General features: G+C 46.8%; 1 protein-coding gene across 12 annotated transcripts in view; it reads right to left on the bottom strand.

Moving 5' to 3' along the window:
• The window catches only part of LOC119953663 (transducin-like enhancer protein 4), a 214066-nt gene extending 203273 nt beyond the window's left edge, over nt 1–10793 (bottom strand). For 5 of the 12 annotated variants that reach the window (XM_038778151.1, XM_038778153.1, XM_038778152.1 and 2 more), the window contains exons 1-2: nt 10117–10793; nt 6989–7101 (exon numbers count right to left, since the gene is read on the bottom strand). In XM_038778151.1, coding sequence (XP_038634079.1) covers nt 6989–7101; nt 10117–10140 — 137 coding nt within the window. In that variant the 5' untranslated portion in view covers nt 10141–10793. The remainder of the gene's footprint in view (nt 1–6988; nt 7102–10116) is intronic. The other 7 variants (XM_038778156.1, XM_038778158.1, XM_038778159.1 and 4 more) reach the window with 3 other exon arrangements.
• Between the last annotated feature and the right edge of the window lie 7641 nt (nt 10794–18434).

Below are 18434 nucleotides of genomic sequence, written 5' to 3'. Positions count from 1 at the left end.
AAAAGAGAGGGGGGAAAAGAGAGGGGGGAAAAGAGAGGGGGAAAAGAGAGGGGGAAAAGAGAGGGGGGAAAAGAGAGGGGGGAAAAGAGAGGGGGAAAAGAGAGGGGGGAAAAGAGAGGGGGAAAAAAGAGAGGGGGGGGGAAAAGAGAGGGGGGAAAAGAGAGGGGGAAAAGAGAGGGGGGAAAAGAGAGGGGGGAAAAGAGAGGGGGGAAAAGAGAGGGGGGAAAAGAGAGGGGGGAAAAGAGAGGGGGAAAAAGAGAGGGGGGAAAAGAGAGGGGGGAAAAGAGAGGGGGGAAAAGAGAGGGGGGAAAAGAGAGGGGGAAAAGAGAGGGGGGAAAAGAGAGGGGGGAAAAGAGAGGGGGAAAAGAGAGGGGGGAAAGAGAGGGGGGAAAGGAGGGGGGAAAAGAGAGGGGGGAAAAGAGAGGGGGAAAGAGAGGGGGGAAAAGAGAGGGGGAAAGAGAGGGGGGAAAAGAGAGGGGGGAAAGAGAGGGGGAAAAGAGAGGGGGGAAAAGAGAGGGGGGAAAAAGAGAGGGGGGGAAAAGAGAGGGGGGAAAAGAGAGGGGGAAAAGAGAGGGGGGAAAAGGAGGGGGGGAAAAGAGAGGGGGGAAAAAGAGAGGGGGGAAAAGAGAGGGGGGAAAAGAGAGGGGGAAAAGCGAGAGGGGGGAAAGAGAGGGGGAAAAGCGAGAGGGGGAAAAGCGAGAGGGGGAAAAGCGAGAGGGGGAAAAGAGAGGGGGGAAAAGAGAGGGGGGAAAAGAGAGGGGGGAAAAGAGAGGGGAAAGAGAGGGGGGAAAGAGAGGGGGGAAAAGAGAGGGGGGAAAGAGAGGGGGGAAAAGAGAGGGGGGAAAAGAGAGGGGGAAAAGAGAGGGGGGAAAAGAGAGGGGGGAAAAGAGAGGGGGGAAAAGAGAGGGGGGAAAAGAGAGGGGGGAAAAGAGAGGGGGGAAAAGAGGGGGGGGAAAAGAGAGGGGGGAAAAGAGAGGGGGGAAAAGAGAGGGGGGAAAAGAGAGGGGGGAAAAGAGAGGGGGGAAAAGAGAGGGGGGAAAAGAGAGGGGGGAAAAGAGAGGGGGGAAAAGAGAGGGGGAAAAAGAGAGGGGGAAAAGAGAGGGGGGAAAAGAGAGGGGGAAAAGAGAGGGGGGAAAAGAGAGGGGGGAAAAGAGAGGGGGGAAAAGAGAGGGGGGAAAAAAAGAGAGAAAAGAGAAAAAAAAGAAAGAAAAAGAGAGCAAAGATTTAGAGCGGTAATTGCAGAGCTTTGGACCGAACCAACTGATAGCAGAGCTGCCAATGGTGGAGCAAATGGATGGCAAGGATGTGAAAGAAAAAAACTCACGTGAAAGGCTTGCTAAATAAATGAGTTACAAGTCAAAATAGTAGTTGGTCGCAGAATGACGGTTGGGAACTTTGATTTGCCATTTCAGGAGTGGTTGGAACGGGGCACGGACTGATTGTCACTCAGAGGGGGAACTGTATGAAAAATGAAATGAAAATCGCTTATTGTCACGAGTAGGCTTCAATGAAGTTACTGTGAAAAGCCCCTAGTCGCCACATTCCGGCGCCTGTCCGGGGAGGCTGGTACGGGAACTGGATCATCCATTGACCGACTGCCTGGCATTACTTTTTTTTTTAAAATGTAGAGTACCCAATTCTTTTTTCCCAATTAAGGAGCCATTTAGCGTGGCCAATCCACCTACCCTGCACATCTTTGGATTGTGGGGGTGAAACCCACGCAGATGCGGGGAGAATGTGCAAACGGGCAGCAGGGTGGCCTAGTGGTTAGCACAGCTGCCTCACGGCACTGAGGTCCCAGGTTCGACCCCGGTCACTTTCCGTGTGGAGTTTGCACATTCTCCCCGTGTTTGCGTGGGTTTCGCCCCCACAACCCAAAGATGTGCCGGGTAGGTGGATTGGCCACGCTAAATTGCCCCTTCATTGGAAAAAAAGAATTGGGTAATCTAAATTTTTTTTTATAAAAACAAATGTGTAAACTCCACACGAACAGTGGCTCGGGGCAGGGATCAAACCTGAGCACTCAGCACCGTGAGACAGCAGTGCTAACCACTGTGCCACCGTGCTGCCCTCTGTCTGGCATTATTTAACCATCAGAAAATCAGTGCCAGGTTACGGGCTGGGGCTTCGGTTTCGTCTTGCCACCCACATTGCCACTCAGGGTCACCCACCGTCGCCTAGAACTTTGAGCTGTCCAGTTAAAATCCACACACTGGCTGATGTGGCAAATATCACTGGAGTCTGCAACTTCTTGTGTTGATGTGCAGTCACTCAAAGAGGCCACAAAGTTGTCAACTAGACTCAAACCACCCTTTAGTCTGCCTTTCAGGGCCACTGCTCTACCAGAATGAATAAATCAAATTCTAGATTTAATTTTTCTTTTAAAACAGGTGGTTTGGAAAACCACATTCTGCAATTCGATTCACTTATCGCTGAGAATGAAGAAATGTTGGCTTCTAAATAAAGCAGTTACAATCTTTCATCTTCAGAATTATTGGGTTATGGTGACTGAATGAGTGAAGTTTTGCTTTTAATTACTTAGCAATCCAGGAACTAACCTTTTTGCTGAAGTTTACTTCTCCATTGCGCACTGTAAGTCAGAAAGCCCTATTCACAGTAATCCTAATAGTTACTGAAGAACATTCAGTTTAATTAAAGTGCAGAAAGAGTCATTTGAAACTTGTTAAAAGTTTCCTTGCTCTACCATCTGAAAGATGAGCGATCTATCTGGGTGCAGAAAGACACAGTTGGCAGTCAAGGCTCACACTGGCATAGAATGGCATAGCTCACCACTTACGCTATCGCCACAATCAGATCAATGGCACCCTCAAATGAATATCAACCTTCAGAAAGTAAACACTATAAACCAAAGCATACTCGTGTGGCATGCCAGGGCATCTGCCAGTCACGCCAGCTCCCAACACAACTCCAATTACAACCCTAAAGGTGGATAGATTCTTGGTAGGCAAGGGGGCGATGAGTAATCAGGGTGTAGGCGGGATGCAGATTTCAGGTTACTATCAGATCTGCCATGATCTTATTAAATGGTCGAGCAGACTCAAGGGGCCGAATGGCCTATTCCAACTTCTTGTCCATTTAAAAAATTTTTTTTTTTTTTAAAAAAAGAGAATTATTTTTTTCCGATTAAGAGGCAATATTAGCACGGCCAATTCACCTACCCTGCACATCTTTGGGTTGTGGGGGTGAGACCTATGCAGACACGGGGAGAATGTGCAAACTCCACACGGACAGTGACCCAGGGCCGGGATCGAACCCCGTTCCCCGGCGCCATGAGGCAACAGTGCTAACCACTATGCCACCCGTCCGCATGTTCAGAAAGCAAATGCATTAAGAATGGGTTGGAAAGGTCCAGGAAAAACCTTTTCTCACTCCTGTCGAGTGTGTTCTTCAGTTGCATCGCACGGCTACAGGTTCCCAGTGGCACAAAAATAGGCAGTGAGCTGGTTAAAACTACTCTGCATAAGTTTACGACAGCCACAAATAGCTGTAAATAAATAGCGGATAATGGATGCTTGTCAGGGAATTACAACACAGTAATCCAATCAAGGAGGCTCAGATCAACCATGAAAGCCGAGCTCGGAGTGTTTTATACTGCATTGTCACTGGGCTATTTTACGCTGCTGACATCAATGTTCTATTGTGAAGACCTGGGAGAGACCAGAGGCGCTAGATTATTGTTTTGGAGTGGAGAACCTTGCGGGGTAGATTTAATAGACATGTTCGAAATTATGATGGTTTTTCTTTTGATAAAGTAACTGGGTTGAAAGGGTTTCCACTGGCCAGAGGGTCAGTAAGCAGAGTTAGCAAAAGAACCAGAGAATTGCTGTTATCATAGAACTTACAGTACAGAAGGAGGTCATTCGGCCTATCGAGTTATGCATGAAGGTGTTGTGGTTGGGAATGCACTGTCTGAAATGGTGGTGCCAAGAGTTTCAATAGTAACTTTCAAACAGGAATTGGATGGAGAATTGAGAAAAGACGTTGTGAGACAAGAACAGGGTTGTGAGATTAATTGGATTGTTCTAAAGAATCAGCACAGGTGCAATGGATTGAATGATGTCCCGCTAGAATTCTTCTTTTTTTAAAATAAATTTAAAGTACCCAATTTTTTTTTTTCCAATTAAGGAGCAATTTAGCGTGGCCAATCCACCTAACCTGCACATCTTTGGGTTGTGGGGGTGAAACCCACGCAGACATGGGGAGAATGTGCAAACCCCACATGGTCAGTGACCCAGGGCCGGGATTCGAACCCGGGTACTCAGCGCCACAGTCCCAGTGCTAACCACTTTGCCACATGCCGCCCTGTCCCGCTCGAATTCGAACTGCACTTTCACCATTTCTCCACAGCATTCGCCATTAAACTTCTTACATTAATGGTTCTGCCTCTGCACCTCAACTTGCTGCCAATATCAGTGGCAAATCTCTAATCACCCAGAGTTCACCCCAGAAGAGGATAGCTCAGGCCACTCTCTCCAACTTTAACAAGGCTGAGCCCAGAACTCTACTGTTCAGTTTCAGCAGACGCAATATCAACGTTAAACATGCCCATCGTCAAGGTTTTTGCTGAAACCCTTGCGATAAGTGAGGATTAAAATTGTCGTCAAGGATGAGATCATTTAAATTTACACACCAACACATTAAGGAAAGTTTGCGTCTTGTATCAGTATTGCAGCTTAGCAAATCTCAGCACTTTTCTTTCAATTAACAGCTCCACAAAGTTCTCTCCGCCTCTCAAGAGTCATTACTGCATTGAAGACGACCATTTGGCCAATCAAGTCCATGCCAGTCCTCTGTACAGCAATCCACTCAGTTCCATTCCCCATAGCTCTGAAAAGTTTATTTTTTTTCCAAGGGCTCATCCAATTTCCTTTTAAAATCATTCACTGGCTGTGCAGTCACCTGGCTCAAAGGCAGTGAATTCAAGGTCATTACCACTCCCTGTGAAAAAAACATTCTGCATATCCGCTCAGCATCTCTTCACAAAGCCTTACTCCCATGTCCCCAAGTCTCCACATAGCACTCAGCGCATCATGCCCGTGCTGGTGACTTAGTCCCACTCCCCTGTTCTTTCCCAAAAGTCATGCAATTCCTTCCCCTTAGAAAACAAACTCATAAACCAATCCGTCACCTCTACTAGCCTTTTCATTTCTGGAAGAGCACCCATGTTCCTTGCACCTGTCTACAGAAGCACCCGGTACATTAGTTTGAGTTAAAGACATTATAGAAATGAAAAGTTGGTATCTACATAAATCAATGAACAGGTAGACAGTACCTCAAAAACATCTCCTCCAAAAGGATGGATCCACCAAGAAAGCAATTGCTCATTACTACATTGGAGCATGACCCTAGACTGTACTGTCTTGGGGATTTGACCTACAACCCTGTGACTCAGAGTCAACTGAATTGAAACAAGCAACTGTTCCTCACTCATAATAGAAGTGAACAAATTCCAGATTCAATTATTTTTCAACATCGTTTTTCTTTTGCTTTCATGGCATCTGGGTGTTGCTGGGCAAGGCCAGAGCTTGTTGGCCATTTCTAATTTCCCTTGAACAGAATGGCTTTCCAGGTAACTTCAGAAGGCAGTTAAGAGTCAATCAAACGTAGACCAGAACAGGCAAGGACGGCAGATTTCCTTCCCTAAAGAACACTGAACCAGATAGGAGCACCCAATTATATTTTTCCATTTAAGGGACAATTAACCGTGGCCAATCCACCTACCCTGCACATCTTTGGGTTGTGGGGGTGAGACCCATGCAGACACAGGGAGAATGTGCAAACTCCGCACAGACAGTGACCCAGGGCTGGGATCGAACCGGGGTCCTCAGCGCCGTAGACAGCAGGGTTAACCCACTGCGCCACCGTGCCGCCCTAACCAGATGGGCTCTTACAACAAATCAGTGATACGCTCATGGTCACCATTACTAAGATAATTAAAACAAAAATTCCAGATCATTTTTTCATTGCCTTTAAGTTCTTCCAGTTGCCGATTGACTTTGATCTCAGAGTCCCAGAGCATTAAACTGGGTCTCTGGATTATTAATCCAGTGATATTGCCATCATGCTACAGCTCTTGACGGGGTGGCTATGGAGAGGATCTTGTGGGTGAACCTAGAACTAGGGGTCCCAGTTTAAAACTAAGGAATTGCCCAGTTATTACAGAAATAATGAGAGATTTTCTTTCTCTCAGTGGATCGTGAGTCTTGGGAATTCTGCACCCTCAAAATGGAGTGGAAGCAGAGCCTTTGAGTACTGTAAGGTAGAGGTAGATAGGGTTTGGAAGGTTGTCGGGGGTATGAGGAAATGTGAAGTGGAAGTTACAATCAGATCAGCTGTGATCTTATTGAATGATGGAGCAGGCCTACTCCTAATTCATATGTTCGCATGCCACAGTCTATCCTCTACTATTTCGGCAACATTGTTGGGACTTTAAAAGCACTTGTGCCTTTTGAAAAGCTTCCCATGTTTATTCTTCAGAACCTGAAGCTGTGTCTGATCCTGTAGCCCGTCTGGCCATATTACCAGGGATTTCTCTCGCTTATTTTCCAAAGCAGGACTGTCAGCATCCGGAACCTTGACTCTGGCAGACCTACTTAATATTTTCGGTTGAGAACCTTGATCAGAGTCATCCCGAGGTGAGTCAACAATTAAAATATTAATCTAGCTTTTCAGCCACTGACTCCGATTTTGCCACATTGTATCGTTCTGGAGGTTTAATGTTTCCAGATTTCTTTTGATCTCGGTGGGGATATTCTCGGCATAGAAGAACTTGGCCCGTTTCCAGTTCAAAACGTGAACCCTTATTTTCGAAAGTCAAAGTGGTTAAACCGAGACCTTTCTTTGTTAAAACAAACCCCATAACTTCAAGGAATGGGAATGTCAGAGCTTAAACTGCTTCAATCAGCTCCGAGGGGAGTCAGGCCGGTCTCGCTTGCAACATTGATACTGTAGGTAATAATCACTTTACCTGTGATACTGCGCTTGCAAGAATTGAAATTCCTCCTTGATGCGGTCACACGTCTCCACCACTGTAAACTTAAATGGCTGCCCCGGCTGGTGCGCTGCCTGCAAAAGGAAAACCTGCATTTATATAGCGCCTTCTACAACCACCAGATGTCTCACAGCATTTTCTAGCCAAAGTAATACTTGTTGAAGTGTAGTTGGATTGTAGGAAATCCAGCAGCCAATGAGCACCACAGTAAACAGCCGCAAACAGCGATGTGATTATCACCATTGAGCCAGAGTTTGACAGCACAGAAAGAGGCCGTTCGGCCCATCGTGTCTGTGCCGGCCATCGAGCACCTATCTATTCTGATCCTATTTTCCAGCACTTGGTCCGTAGCCTTGTCTGCTGCGGCGTTTCAAATGCTGATCTAAATGCTTTATTAATGTTGTGAGGGTTCCCGACTCGACCACCCTTTCGGGCACCACCCTCTGGGTGAAAGGGTTTTTCCTCAAATCCCCTCTAAATCTCTTGCTCCTTACCATAAATCTACGCCGCTGGTTACTGACACCTCTGTCAAGGGGAAAGGTTTCCTCTTATCTACATCGCATATAATGTTGTATTCCTCAAATCAGGTCCGCCCCCCTCAGCCTTCTCTGCTCCAAGGAAAACAACCCCGGCCTAACCAGCTCTCTATTCATGGTTGAAACACTCCAGCCCACGCAAGATCTCTTCTTTTGTGATCTCAGCTGAGGGGTAAATATAGGACACCAGGGATTACATCCATGCTCTTCCAAAAGGTGCCATGGGATTGTTTTACCTCCACCCACGCAAGGCAGACGGAGCCCTCTGTTTAATATCTCAGCTGAAAGATGGCAGAGCAGTGCTCCCTCACAGCCAGTGCTACCTCACTGCCAGCACTCCTCCCTCACCGCCAGAGTGTCAGCCTTGGTTTTGTGCTGAAGTCCTGAGTGGGAATTGAATCCAGAACTTTTTGGAGCCTAGAGTTCTACCAACTAAGTTGTGGCCAACAGGGTCAGTCTGACTAAAAAACCCATTTAAACAGCCCAGTGCAGTAATGATCTCTATCGTACCATTCTTATTATTGCTCATTCTAAGCAACATGGTAAAGCAGTGGTTAGCACTGTCCCAGGTTCGATCCCGGCTCTGGGTCACTGTCCGTGTGGAGTTTGCACATGCTCCCTGTGTTTGCATGGCTTTCGCCCCCACAACCCACAGATGTGCAGGGTAGGTGACTTGGCTGCACTAAATTGCCCCTTAATAGGAAAAACTGAATTGGGTACTCTCAAATTTATTTAAAAAAATATTTCTCATTCTGCTACGATTGGTAAACAAAATGTGCGAATGTGTGTGTGTGCGTGAGAGAGAAACATCAGGATAGCAAGTCTTCACACCTTACAACCACTGATAAGATAAAGGGCTGCAATTTAAACAGCTACTTCTAAACAGTTGAGCAAATCCACAAAGACTACAGTTCAAGAGGACCTCTCAATGCACCGGGCCCAGGCACACACACACACCCAGCCTCTCCAGGGCATCAAGCTGCCACCTCGCCAGTTGGGCACTCTGGGTCCATAGTGAAAGATGATGGCAAGAAAGAAGGGGTGAGGGGGCCGAATGAGGGAGAGGTGATCGCAATTCCATTATAACAATTGTTTGCGAGTTGGGGGGTATATAATGGGGGGGGGGGTATTTTAAACTCAAATTCTACATTAAAGCCAGCACAATGTGCTCCAGAAGTCGAGAGAAACCTCGCCCACTTGCTGCTGTGTGTAAATAACAGATTCAGCGGCCAATCTCCCTGAAGGATTTATGGACAGTGCTATATTGATCCAATTCACTGATCCAATATTTTATGTAGAATTATAGAACAGTACAGCACAGAACAGGCCCTTCGGCCCTCAATGTTGTGCCGAGCAATGATCACCCTACTTAAACCCACGTAACCCGTATCCCAACAATCCCCCCATTAACCTTACACTACGGGAAATTTAGCATGGCCAATCCACCTAACCCACACATCTTTGGACTGTGGGAGGAAACCGGAGCACCCGGAGGAAACCCACGCACACACGGGGAGGACTTGCAGACTCCACACAGACAGTGACCCAGCCGGGAATCGAACCTGGGACCACTGGAGCTGTGAAGCATTGATGCTAACCACCATGCTACCGTGAGGCCCCGAAGTAGTTAATGTAGTTAAATGTAGTTAATGTAGTTAAATCGAAATGCTCCCCCTCCCCTCAATCTTTAATACTGTGCTCAGATTAGATTTATTGACTTAATGGTATTATCGCTGGCGATCATCTCCAGAGTGGGTCGCCAGAGGGGGGGGGGGGGGGGGGGGGGGGCACTTCGGGTTCCAAAAATAAAACTGGAGCATTACACGTGTAACATTCCGCGCATGAGAAGTTCTTTTTCGACCATATTTTGGTCACATCTGACGAGGCGATTAAACTGAGAGAGAGAAACGGAAATAAACTAAACCTCTGCGGAAATGTCACTAACCAATGCCACCTGCTGGAATTTGTATGTGTTTAAAATCCACACACACCCCTCCCTCCCTCCTCCAACCAACCCCCAAAACAAGCCCCTCCGAAGAAATAACATTTGGGATATTGACATGAAACGACGTGGGCAGGATGCTGAGATCACCAGGCACTCCGTGCACTGAATGTGAATGTCCAGGGATTAGGAAATCCCAGCCCTGCCCCCTCCCCCCCAATAATGAAAGCAGGTCTGAATAGACAAGTCTTTCAGCAACAAAGCACAATTCTTCTTTCAATTAGGAAGGGGAAATTAGAGCTGCTTTGCTCACCAGCCACCTCCCTTCAAACAGAACTCATTCCCATTTCTATACCACCAACTTGCAAGGATCAGAAAGATTTAAAAAACATATATTTATAGACCCCCACCCCCCAATGGTTGATAAATTCATTTAATTCTGTCTGGGGTGGTGGTTGTGGGAGGGGGGGGGGGGCTGATCCATGTCACGAACGATCTCTGATATTAACAAGGGTGGAAATCGACATGTTCGGAATATCAGAGGCCACAACACACGGCCGTGTACATCTTTATTTCCCTCTCGTTCGCCTATGATTTGCAATGTTGTTAAGTAAACTGGTACTTACGGGATGCCTGCCTTGTGGATACATCCTTGGATGTTATTCTTTCCTCCTCTCCCACTGCTCTTTTTTTTTAAAAAGAGAATCAAAAAGGAATCACACACACACACAAACACGGCGATGTCTCCGGTGACTTCTTGACAAGAGTCGTGGGAAGAAAATGCTGTGAGCGTCAGAGGCAATTTTCACATTCCCAACATCAGGAGGACGGCAAGCTGAGCGTCCTGGCCCCGCAGAACCATCCTTCCAGCCCGGCTCACTCACATGGCGATGGGTCAGGTCGGCGAGGAGACCCAGGGCAGGGGCGGAGGGTCTGAGGGGGGTGGGGGGTAAATCCAAAGGTTAGTACAAGAGACAAGACAATGTTGTGATGGGTGTGTGGACACACACTCTGCCCACCACCACCACCGATTCCAACTTTCAGGGGGAACAAAATGTCAGTCTCCAAGCCCGGAGCTAAAGACGAGTGTTGAGGGAGCAGGAACCGCTGAGAGTGTGAAGATTGGACAGAATAAATCCCCTCCTCGAAATAAAGTTCATGCTTGCAGAAGCAATGGTGTCCGGGGGGTGATATTGCAGCAATTGCCCCGGTCCTGTGTTAATCCTCAATCGCAGGCTGGCCTCAGTGTTGCAAACCTCCTCCTCTCCGTCTTTGCAACATCTTTGAGAATCCCCTCAATTGGATACACACCAGCCGGGAGGCTCCAGCCAATGGGGCGCCGGCGCCCCCACGTGGGGCCGGCAGGTCACCCTGGCCCCGCCAGCCAATCAGGAGGCGGCCACCCGCCCATTGGCCAGCGCCCGCCGCCGGGGAGAGGGAGGAGGAGGGTGCGCGGGGGCCGCCGGGAGAGGTAGTCTTCCCGCTGACCCGCGCCCATTCTGCAGCCGGGGTAGCCGGACTACAACTCCCGGCGAGCACCGCGGCGAGATGGGTCGGCCCCGCGCAGGCCCTCCCCCTCCCTCCCCCCGGGGGAGCAAGGCAGACTGTCAATCAAAGTAACGTGGGGCAGCTTTGCTGGGGCCCTGCCCACTGCCAGGGCGGATTAATTATAGTGTAGTAGGAACAGACATTCTGCGGCTGTCCTGTTCTGCCTCAAACAAATCATTGTGATTTGCATTAAAGAGAGAGAGAGAGAGAGAGGGGGAAAAAAATCGCGTTAACAGGATTGTCATTTTGAAGTAGCTGGGACTGAGTCATTTTTTTCTGCTGTTGCTGGATTAATGAGTGAAACTCTACCATAAATGCCCAGATTTAAAGCTGTCTCCACCCTGATTAGAAGTTGCATTTATTTAACACTCACATCTCCCCCCCCCCCCTCCCCCTCCTCCCCTCCCCCTCCTCCTCCTCCCCTGGAGTAGCAGCAACAGAGTGGAACACAGAACCCACTGGATTAGGGACAAAGGCTTGGTTATAATGGGAGCAGGGTGACTTGTTTAACTGCAGGAGTGCTGCTGTGTGGCTCTCCCCCACCCCTAGCCGGTCGGCTGCATCATTTTCTTTCCTGGGACTGTGGGTCACTCTGCTGCCCAGGTTTTCCCAGAAATGGTTTCGACTTCAAGAGGAGCTGGAAATGTATTTTCCTGCAATCCTCAGCAAGGGACGCATTTCCACATTCAACAAGACAGCCTGGGAGGGGGTAAAAAAAACAAAGGCTGGCCAGCAATCCATTTTGCTTATGTATTTACACGATTTCCTATATTTACTTTTTAAGGGCAATATTGCCTCAGTGGATAATCTTGAGCCAAGATCAGTGAGTGAAAGGAAGGACATGTTTGCTACAATAGACTGATTATGCAGCAGGCACTGTAACTATTTAATCACATTCTTTATTCGTGTCTCTATCCCACCCCCCCCCCCCCCCCCACCCCCACCCAGTACAGTACTGAATCACAGCACAGGAAAGTCCCACATTTCAACCCCTTACCCGCCCTAAATTGGCCAGTCCCGGTTAGATGGTTGCACGCTCAAAATAGCCCAATTACCCCCAGGGCTTGGCAGATGAACAGATCAGCCAGATTGCCACTTCGGATTCATAGCTACTAACTCATGCTGGCAGGCTGCACATGTGTGAGGTCAGGTGTGGAGATGATTGGGCTGTCTTGCGATGCCCTTCACGGTTGAATGGCCTGTCAATATTCACTGTCAAGGTTCAGCATGAAGAATGGTCACTTGGGTGAAAATGCTGGAAGATGGCTGGTGCCCAGTACAGATGTAAATGGCACTACAGCTGCACCATTGCATTTATCACACGGCTGCATTCTCATAACAACAACAGTGACAGTGACAATTTATATTTATATAGCGCCTTTAATGTAATAAGCTGTACCAAGGTGCTTTGCAGGAGTGTTGTAAAACAAAATATGACACTGATACACATGAGATATTTGGTCAGGTGGCCCAAAGAAGAGGACAGTGAGGTGGGGAAGGGATTCAAAAGTTTAGGGCCTACCCTAGGCCATTGAAAGCACAGCAACCAATGGTGGAGCGATTAAAATCGGGTGCACAGAAGAGGCCAGATTTAGGGGAGCACAGATATTTCAGAGGGGTGTGGGACTGGGGGAAATTACAGAGCTAGGGAGGGGTGAGGCCATGGAGGAATTTTAAAACAAAGTTGGGAATATTTTATAGCCAAACCTTCTTGGAAGACAACATTCCAGATAGAATAATCTCCAACACACTTTAGAAAAGCAACGCAAGCAACACCTCCGGTGCAGTTCTGTTTCCTGTAACATTATCACACACCCTGAAATTGATAGCAAAGTGATGAGGTAACTTGGCTCTCTATGACTGCCAGAGATAGCTAACAAAAAAAAAGGGTGCTGACCCGATTTTGGCAGCACGTTAAGCCACTCTCCTTTGATGAGCTTATGGTTCGACGTGTGGAAATTTTTTTTTTTTACACACAGCCAGTTGTTGTGTATTGAAAAGTGCTGGCTGAAAGGGCGATGGAAGCAAATTCAATAAAGGCATTCAAAAGGAAATTGGAAAAATGCTTGAAGAAAAAACATTTACAGGTTATGTGCAAAGAGCAGAGGATCCGATTCATTGGAAAGCTCTATCATGGCGCTGTTACAAGTGTGATGGGCTGAATAGAGTCATAGAATCATAGAACTTGTAGTGCAGAAGGAGGCCATTCGGCCCATCGAGTCTGCACCGGCTCTTTGAAAGAGCACCCGACCCAAGGTCCACATCTCCACCCTATCCCCATAACCCAGTAACCCCACCCAACACTAAGGGCAGTTTTGGACACTAAGGGCCAATTTAACATGACCAATCCACCTAACCTGCACATATTTGGATTGTGGGAGGAAACTGGAGCACCCGGAGGAAACCCACGCACACACGGGGAGAACGTGCAGACTCCGCACAGACAGTGAACCAAGGTGGGAATCGAACCTGGGACCCTGGAGCTGTGAAGCAATTGCGCTAACCACCATGCTACCGTGCTGCCCCAAATAGTCTCCTGTAAACGTCATTTTTTAATTTGATGACTCTTTGTACTGCCATTATAAACCAGTAAGAAGTCTTACAACACAAGGTTAAAGTCCAACAGGTTTGTTTCAAACACGAGTTTTCGGAGCACTGCTCCTTCCTCAGGTGAATGCTTCTCCACATCATTATAAACCAGAAAAGGACATTACTCAGAGAGGGTTTTTTGAGGTAGGTTGGATTCCACTATTCATTTCAATAAAGAAGCACTATTGCAAACTTAATCTGTTATTAGGCAGTCTTCTGTATTCTACCAAACGCGACATTGTTCACGTTAATATACATAAATTTAGAAATTCCCTCCCTAAACCATTCCTTCTCTGTACCCTTTCTCCTCCTTTAAGATCCTCCTTCAACCCATCTTTGTGCTGTTTTGATCAGCCTCTTCCTAAATCTCTTCAGGCTCCTTTGTCCAATTTTTGATGATGCCTCTGTCAAGTGTTTTGGGATGTTTTCTCTACATTAAAGATGCAGGCACGCAAGCTAGTGTTCAAACATATTCCAAATCTTACACGTGCGGGTGCTTCCTGTCAACTTTGTTCAGTCGAGCGGGCAGCACGGTGGCTCAGTGGGTTAGCACTGCAGTCTCATGGCGCTGAGGTCCCAGGTTCGATCCCGGCTCTGGGTCACTGTCCGTGTGGAGTTTGCACATTCTCCCCGTGTTTGCGTGGGTTTCGCCCCCACAACCCAAAGATGTGCAAGGTAGGTGGATTGAACACGCTAAATTGCTCCTTAATTAGAAAAAAAACAATTAATTGGGTACTCTAAATTTAAAAAAAAAAACTTTGTTCAGTCGTCAATCCAGAATTATAGGAACAACTGTCTTGCCCTCCAGGACAGTGACTGCAGTGACTCGACTTGTGGGCAAGTGTATTTCCAGCGTCACGGGTTTACATGGGAAGTTTCAATCATGACTGTGAGCAAGGGAACTTATAATGAAAATATAAAAAATCAAGTCAAGTTTAAAGATGCCGACTCAATTATGCCTCAACGTCCAGCTCCATTATGTCTTGCCCTCTGAACCCACTGCACAAAAAGATTGCCTTTGGCCTTGACTATTCATGTGCAGCACAAACTTTTTTTTTAAAAATTTAGATTACCCAATAAATTTTTTCCAATTAAGGGGCAATTTAGCGTGGCCAATCCACCTACCCGGCACATCTTTGGGTTGTGGGGGCGAAACCCACGCAAACACGGGCCTCACCCCCACAGCCCAAAAATATGTGGAGGGTAGGTGGATTGGCCACGCTAAATTGCCCCTTAATTGAGGGAAAAAAATAATTGGGTACTCTAAATTTAATGTTTAAAAAAAATGGTTTGCTACCCTTTTTTGGTGGAGGAAATCAGGACTCCAGATCTATAACATCGGGGTTGGCTCTTAACTGTCTTCTGAAAAGGTCTCTGGTAAGCCAGTCAACGAGAGCCATTAAATAGAAATCTTGCCAGTGATACTCACATTCCACAAATGAATTTTTTTAAAACTGTAATATATGAATAATATTGATATCTGCTTTCATGTCCTGAAAACTTTGTCTACTATAGATTCCTATGTCCATAGGGACATGGGAAAATGCTTATAACTTACCACATTGCAATTACACCCTCCCTCCAATGGAGCCACTGCAGTTCCACAAGTTCACACACTCACAGAGGAATATTTGACAGAAATACAAAGATGAAGACAGAATATATGGTGTCAAGGTCAAATTACCTCCGTGAGTCCTGGTCGATTTATCTTATTCTCTCTCTCTCTCTCTCCCTCGCTGCATGTTACCTGAATATTCAATTTGGTCATGACTCCCTGTATACAATTCAAAATCACACACTTCCTGTGCAAATTCCTGCTGTCGTGATCTTTGTCCACACTTTTATGTCAACATTTAACATGGAAACTGCCAATGTAAACATTTAGAATGGAACTCCTGTATGTAAACAGTTGCCTGTAACACATTAGGCAGCAGGCAATGCCGTGGATAAGTGTCTGAAGTCTCCCAGACACTATTTTATATATAGGAAGCCTATTCATCAAACTGTGAACAATCCCACAGCAATTCATTAATTACATGTGATTTATTTGTGGTACTATATTGAGGTAGAAAGACAACTTAATTAACCAACAGACAACAGAATGGCTGTGTTGCTGTTTTTTTCTTGTGTTGTACTGTGCATTTTTGAAACATGCAAATTTTGGCACCTGAAATAGCACAGTGGTTAAATGTCCTCCTACAGTATATGAACCACCCTTGGCTCAACTGTTAAGTTATGAGTCTGGGTCATTTGAACTCCAGAGAAGGGAGTATATATATTCTAAATTGAAGCATCATTACAGTACTGAGGGAGGGCTGCATTGTGAGAGGCGCAATCATAGAATTTAGACTGTGTCAATCTGGTGAAAAAGCTTTCCAAAGGGCGGCACAGTGGTTAGCACTGCTGCCTTAAAGTGCCGCGGACCCGGCTTCGATCCCAGCCCCGGGTCACTGTCCGTGTGGAGTTTGCACATTTTTCCCCGTGTCTGCGTGGGTCTCATCCCCAAATCCCAAAAGGATGTGCAGGGCAGGTGGATTGGCCACGCTAAATTGCCCCTTAATTGGAAAAAAAGAATTCAGTACTCTAAATTTATTTTTTTTAAAAGTAAGAACTGTCCAATCAGTGTCACTTCCTTGTTCTTTCCCATGGCCCTGCAATGTTTTAACTTTTCAATGCATATTTAATTTCTTTTTGAAAATTACAATTGTATCAGGTGGTGCATTTCAGATGATAAGCTGCCATGAAAAACATGGTAAAGCTTTGCATTTTTTTGTTAAATTATCCAGGGGCGACTAGGGGAGCCAATAATTCCCCATGAAAATGTTTTGGCCAATCGGAGTTGACTTGCCAACCAATCAGCCCTCTTTCCTCCCGTAGTATAAATTATTGAGGTTGTGTGAAATGTGCAATTCTTGCATTTGTTCTAGTGAGCGTGAGATGAAAATCTTCGACAACCTGTCTCTCTTTTCAGCAATATTCAAGCTCTGTACAATCCACTGATGGTTTTCATGAAATAAAAGGTTATCCTCAGCTTCTTTCTGGTTTATTTGCTGCTAACATTACATCTGTTCAATTGTAATTCTCTCTCCGCACCCAACGGTACACTGTGGTAGATTTTCATCCATTTCCATAGCTAGTAACTCCCAGAACAGGTCGCGGGTCTGTTGCCAGGGGCTCATAGCTTCAAAGTAGCCCCTCCACTAGTTTGTGTGACCAGGTGTTTTCCGCGTTTACCCCCACTCATTGGTGTGTTTGGAAGAATTTGTAGATTGACTGTGTTGTGAATGCACCTTCGTTGGCCATCAAGACCTGGGCTTGGACTTGAACCTTTGGCTCAGAGGTGGGGACGCGACCATCTGCACCACAAGACCTCCATGTTAAATCTGTGCCCTCTGGTATCAATCCACCTAGCAGGGGAAATGGTTTCTCCCTATTGCTCTGGCAAAATCCTTCATTATTTTGAACACCTCTTTTAAATCCTCCCTGATCCTTCTCTGCTCTAAGGAGAACATGATGTGGAGATGCCGGCGTTGGACTGGGGTGAGCACAGTAAGAAGTCTTACAACACCAGGTTAAAGTCCAACAGGTTTGTTTCAAACATGAGGAAGGAGCAGCGCTCTGAAAGCTCGTGTTTGAAACAAACCTGTTGGACTTTAACCTGGTGTTGTAAGGCTTCTTACTAAGGAGAACAATCACAGATTCTCAAATCTCTCTTTGACATCCTTCCGAAGGTTTTGTGCCCAGAATTGGGTACAATACACCAGCTGAGGCCTAATCAGTGATTTCTAAGAGTTTAGCATAACTTCCTTACTTTTGTTGCTATATGCCACTACTGATGGGGCGACATGGAAGCATAGTGGTTAACACTGCTGCCTCGGGCAGCATGGTGTGCAGTGGGTTAGCCCTGCTGCCTCATGGCGCCGAGGTCCCAGGTTCAATCCCGGCTCTGGGTCACTGTTCGGGTGGAGTTTGCACATTCTCCCCTGTTTGCGTGGTAACAACCCAAAGATGTGTAGGGTAGGTGAATTGATCATACTAAATTGCCCCTTAATTGGAGAAAAATGAATTCGGTACACTAAATTTATTTTAAAAAACACTGCTGCCTCACAGAGTGAGGGACCCGGGTTCAATTCCAGACTCGGGTGACTGACTGTCAGTGTGGAGTCACAGAGGCATAGAATTTACAGTGCAGAAGAGGCCTTTCGGCCCATGAGATCTGTACTAGCCCTTGGAAACAGCACCCCACATATGCCCGCACCTCCACCCTATTCCCGCAACCCCGCAATGTAAAAGGGGTGGAGGAGTTGCGCTACTGGTTAGGGAGAATGTCACAGCTGTACTGCGGGAGGACACCTCAGAGGGCAGCGAGGCTATATGGGTAGAGATCAGGATTAAGTAGGGTGCAGTCACAATGTTGGGGATTTACTACAGGCCTCCCAACAACCAGCAGGGGATAGAGGAGCAGATAGGTAGACAGATTTTCAAAAGGAGTAAAAGCAACAGGGTTGATGGGAGACTTTAACTTCCCCAATATTGACTGGGACTCACTTAGTGCTAGGGGCTTGGACGGGGCAGAGTTTGTAAGGAGCATCCAGGAAGGCTTCTTAAAACAATATGTAGACAGTCCAACTAGGGAAGCGGCTGTACTGCACCTAGTATTGGGGAATGAGCCCAGCCAGGTGGTGGATGTTTCAGTAGGGGAGCATTTTGGGAACAGTGACCACAATTCAGTAAGTTTTAAAGTGCTGGTGGACAAGGATGAGAGTGGTCCCAGGGTGAATGCTAAATTGGGGGAAGGCTAATTATA

Source organism: Scyliorhinus canicula, chromosome 18 (assembly GCF_902713615.1).
Source record: "Scyliorhinus canicula chromosome 18, sScyCan1.1, whole genome shotgun sequence".
NCBI classification, from domain to species: Eukaryota; Metazoa; Chordata; class Chondrichthyes; order Carcharhiniformes; family Scyliorhinidae; genus Scyliorhinus; species Scyliorhinus canicula.
This window is presented reverse-complemented; position numbering and strand designations above follow the sequence as displayed.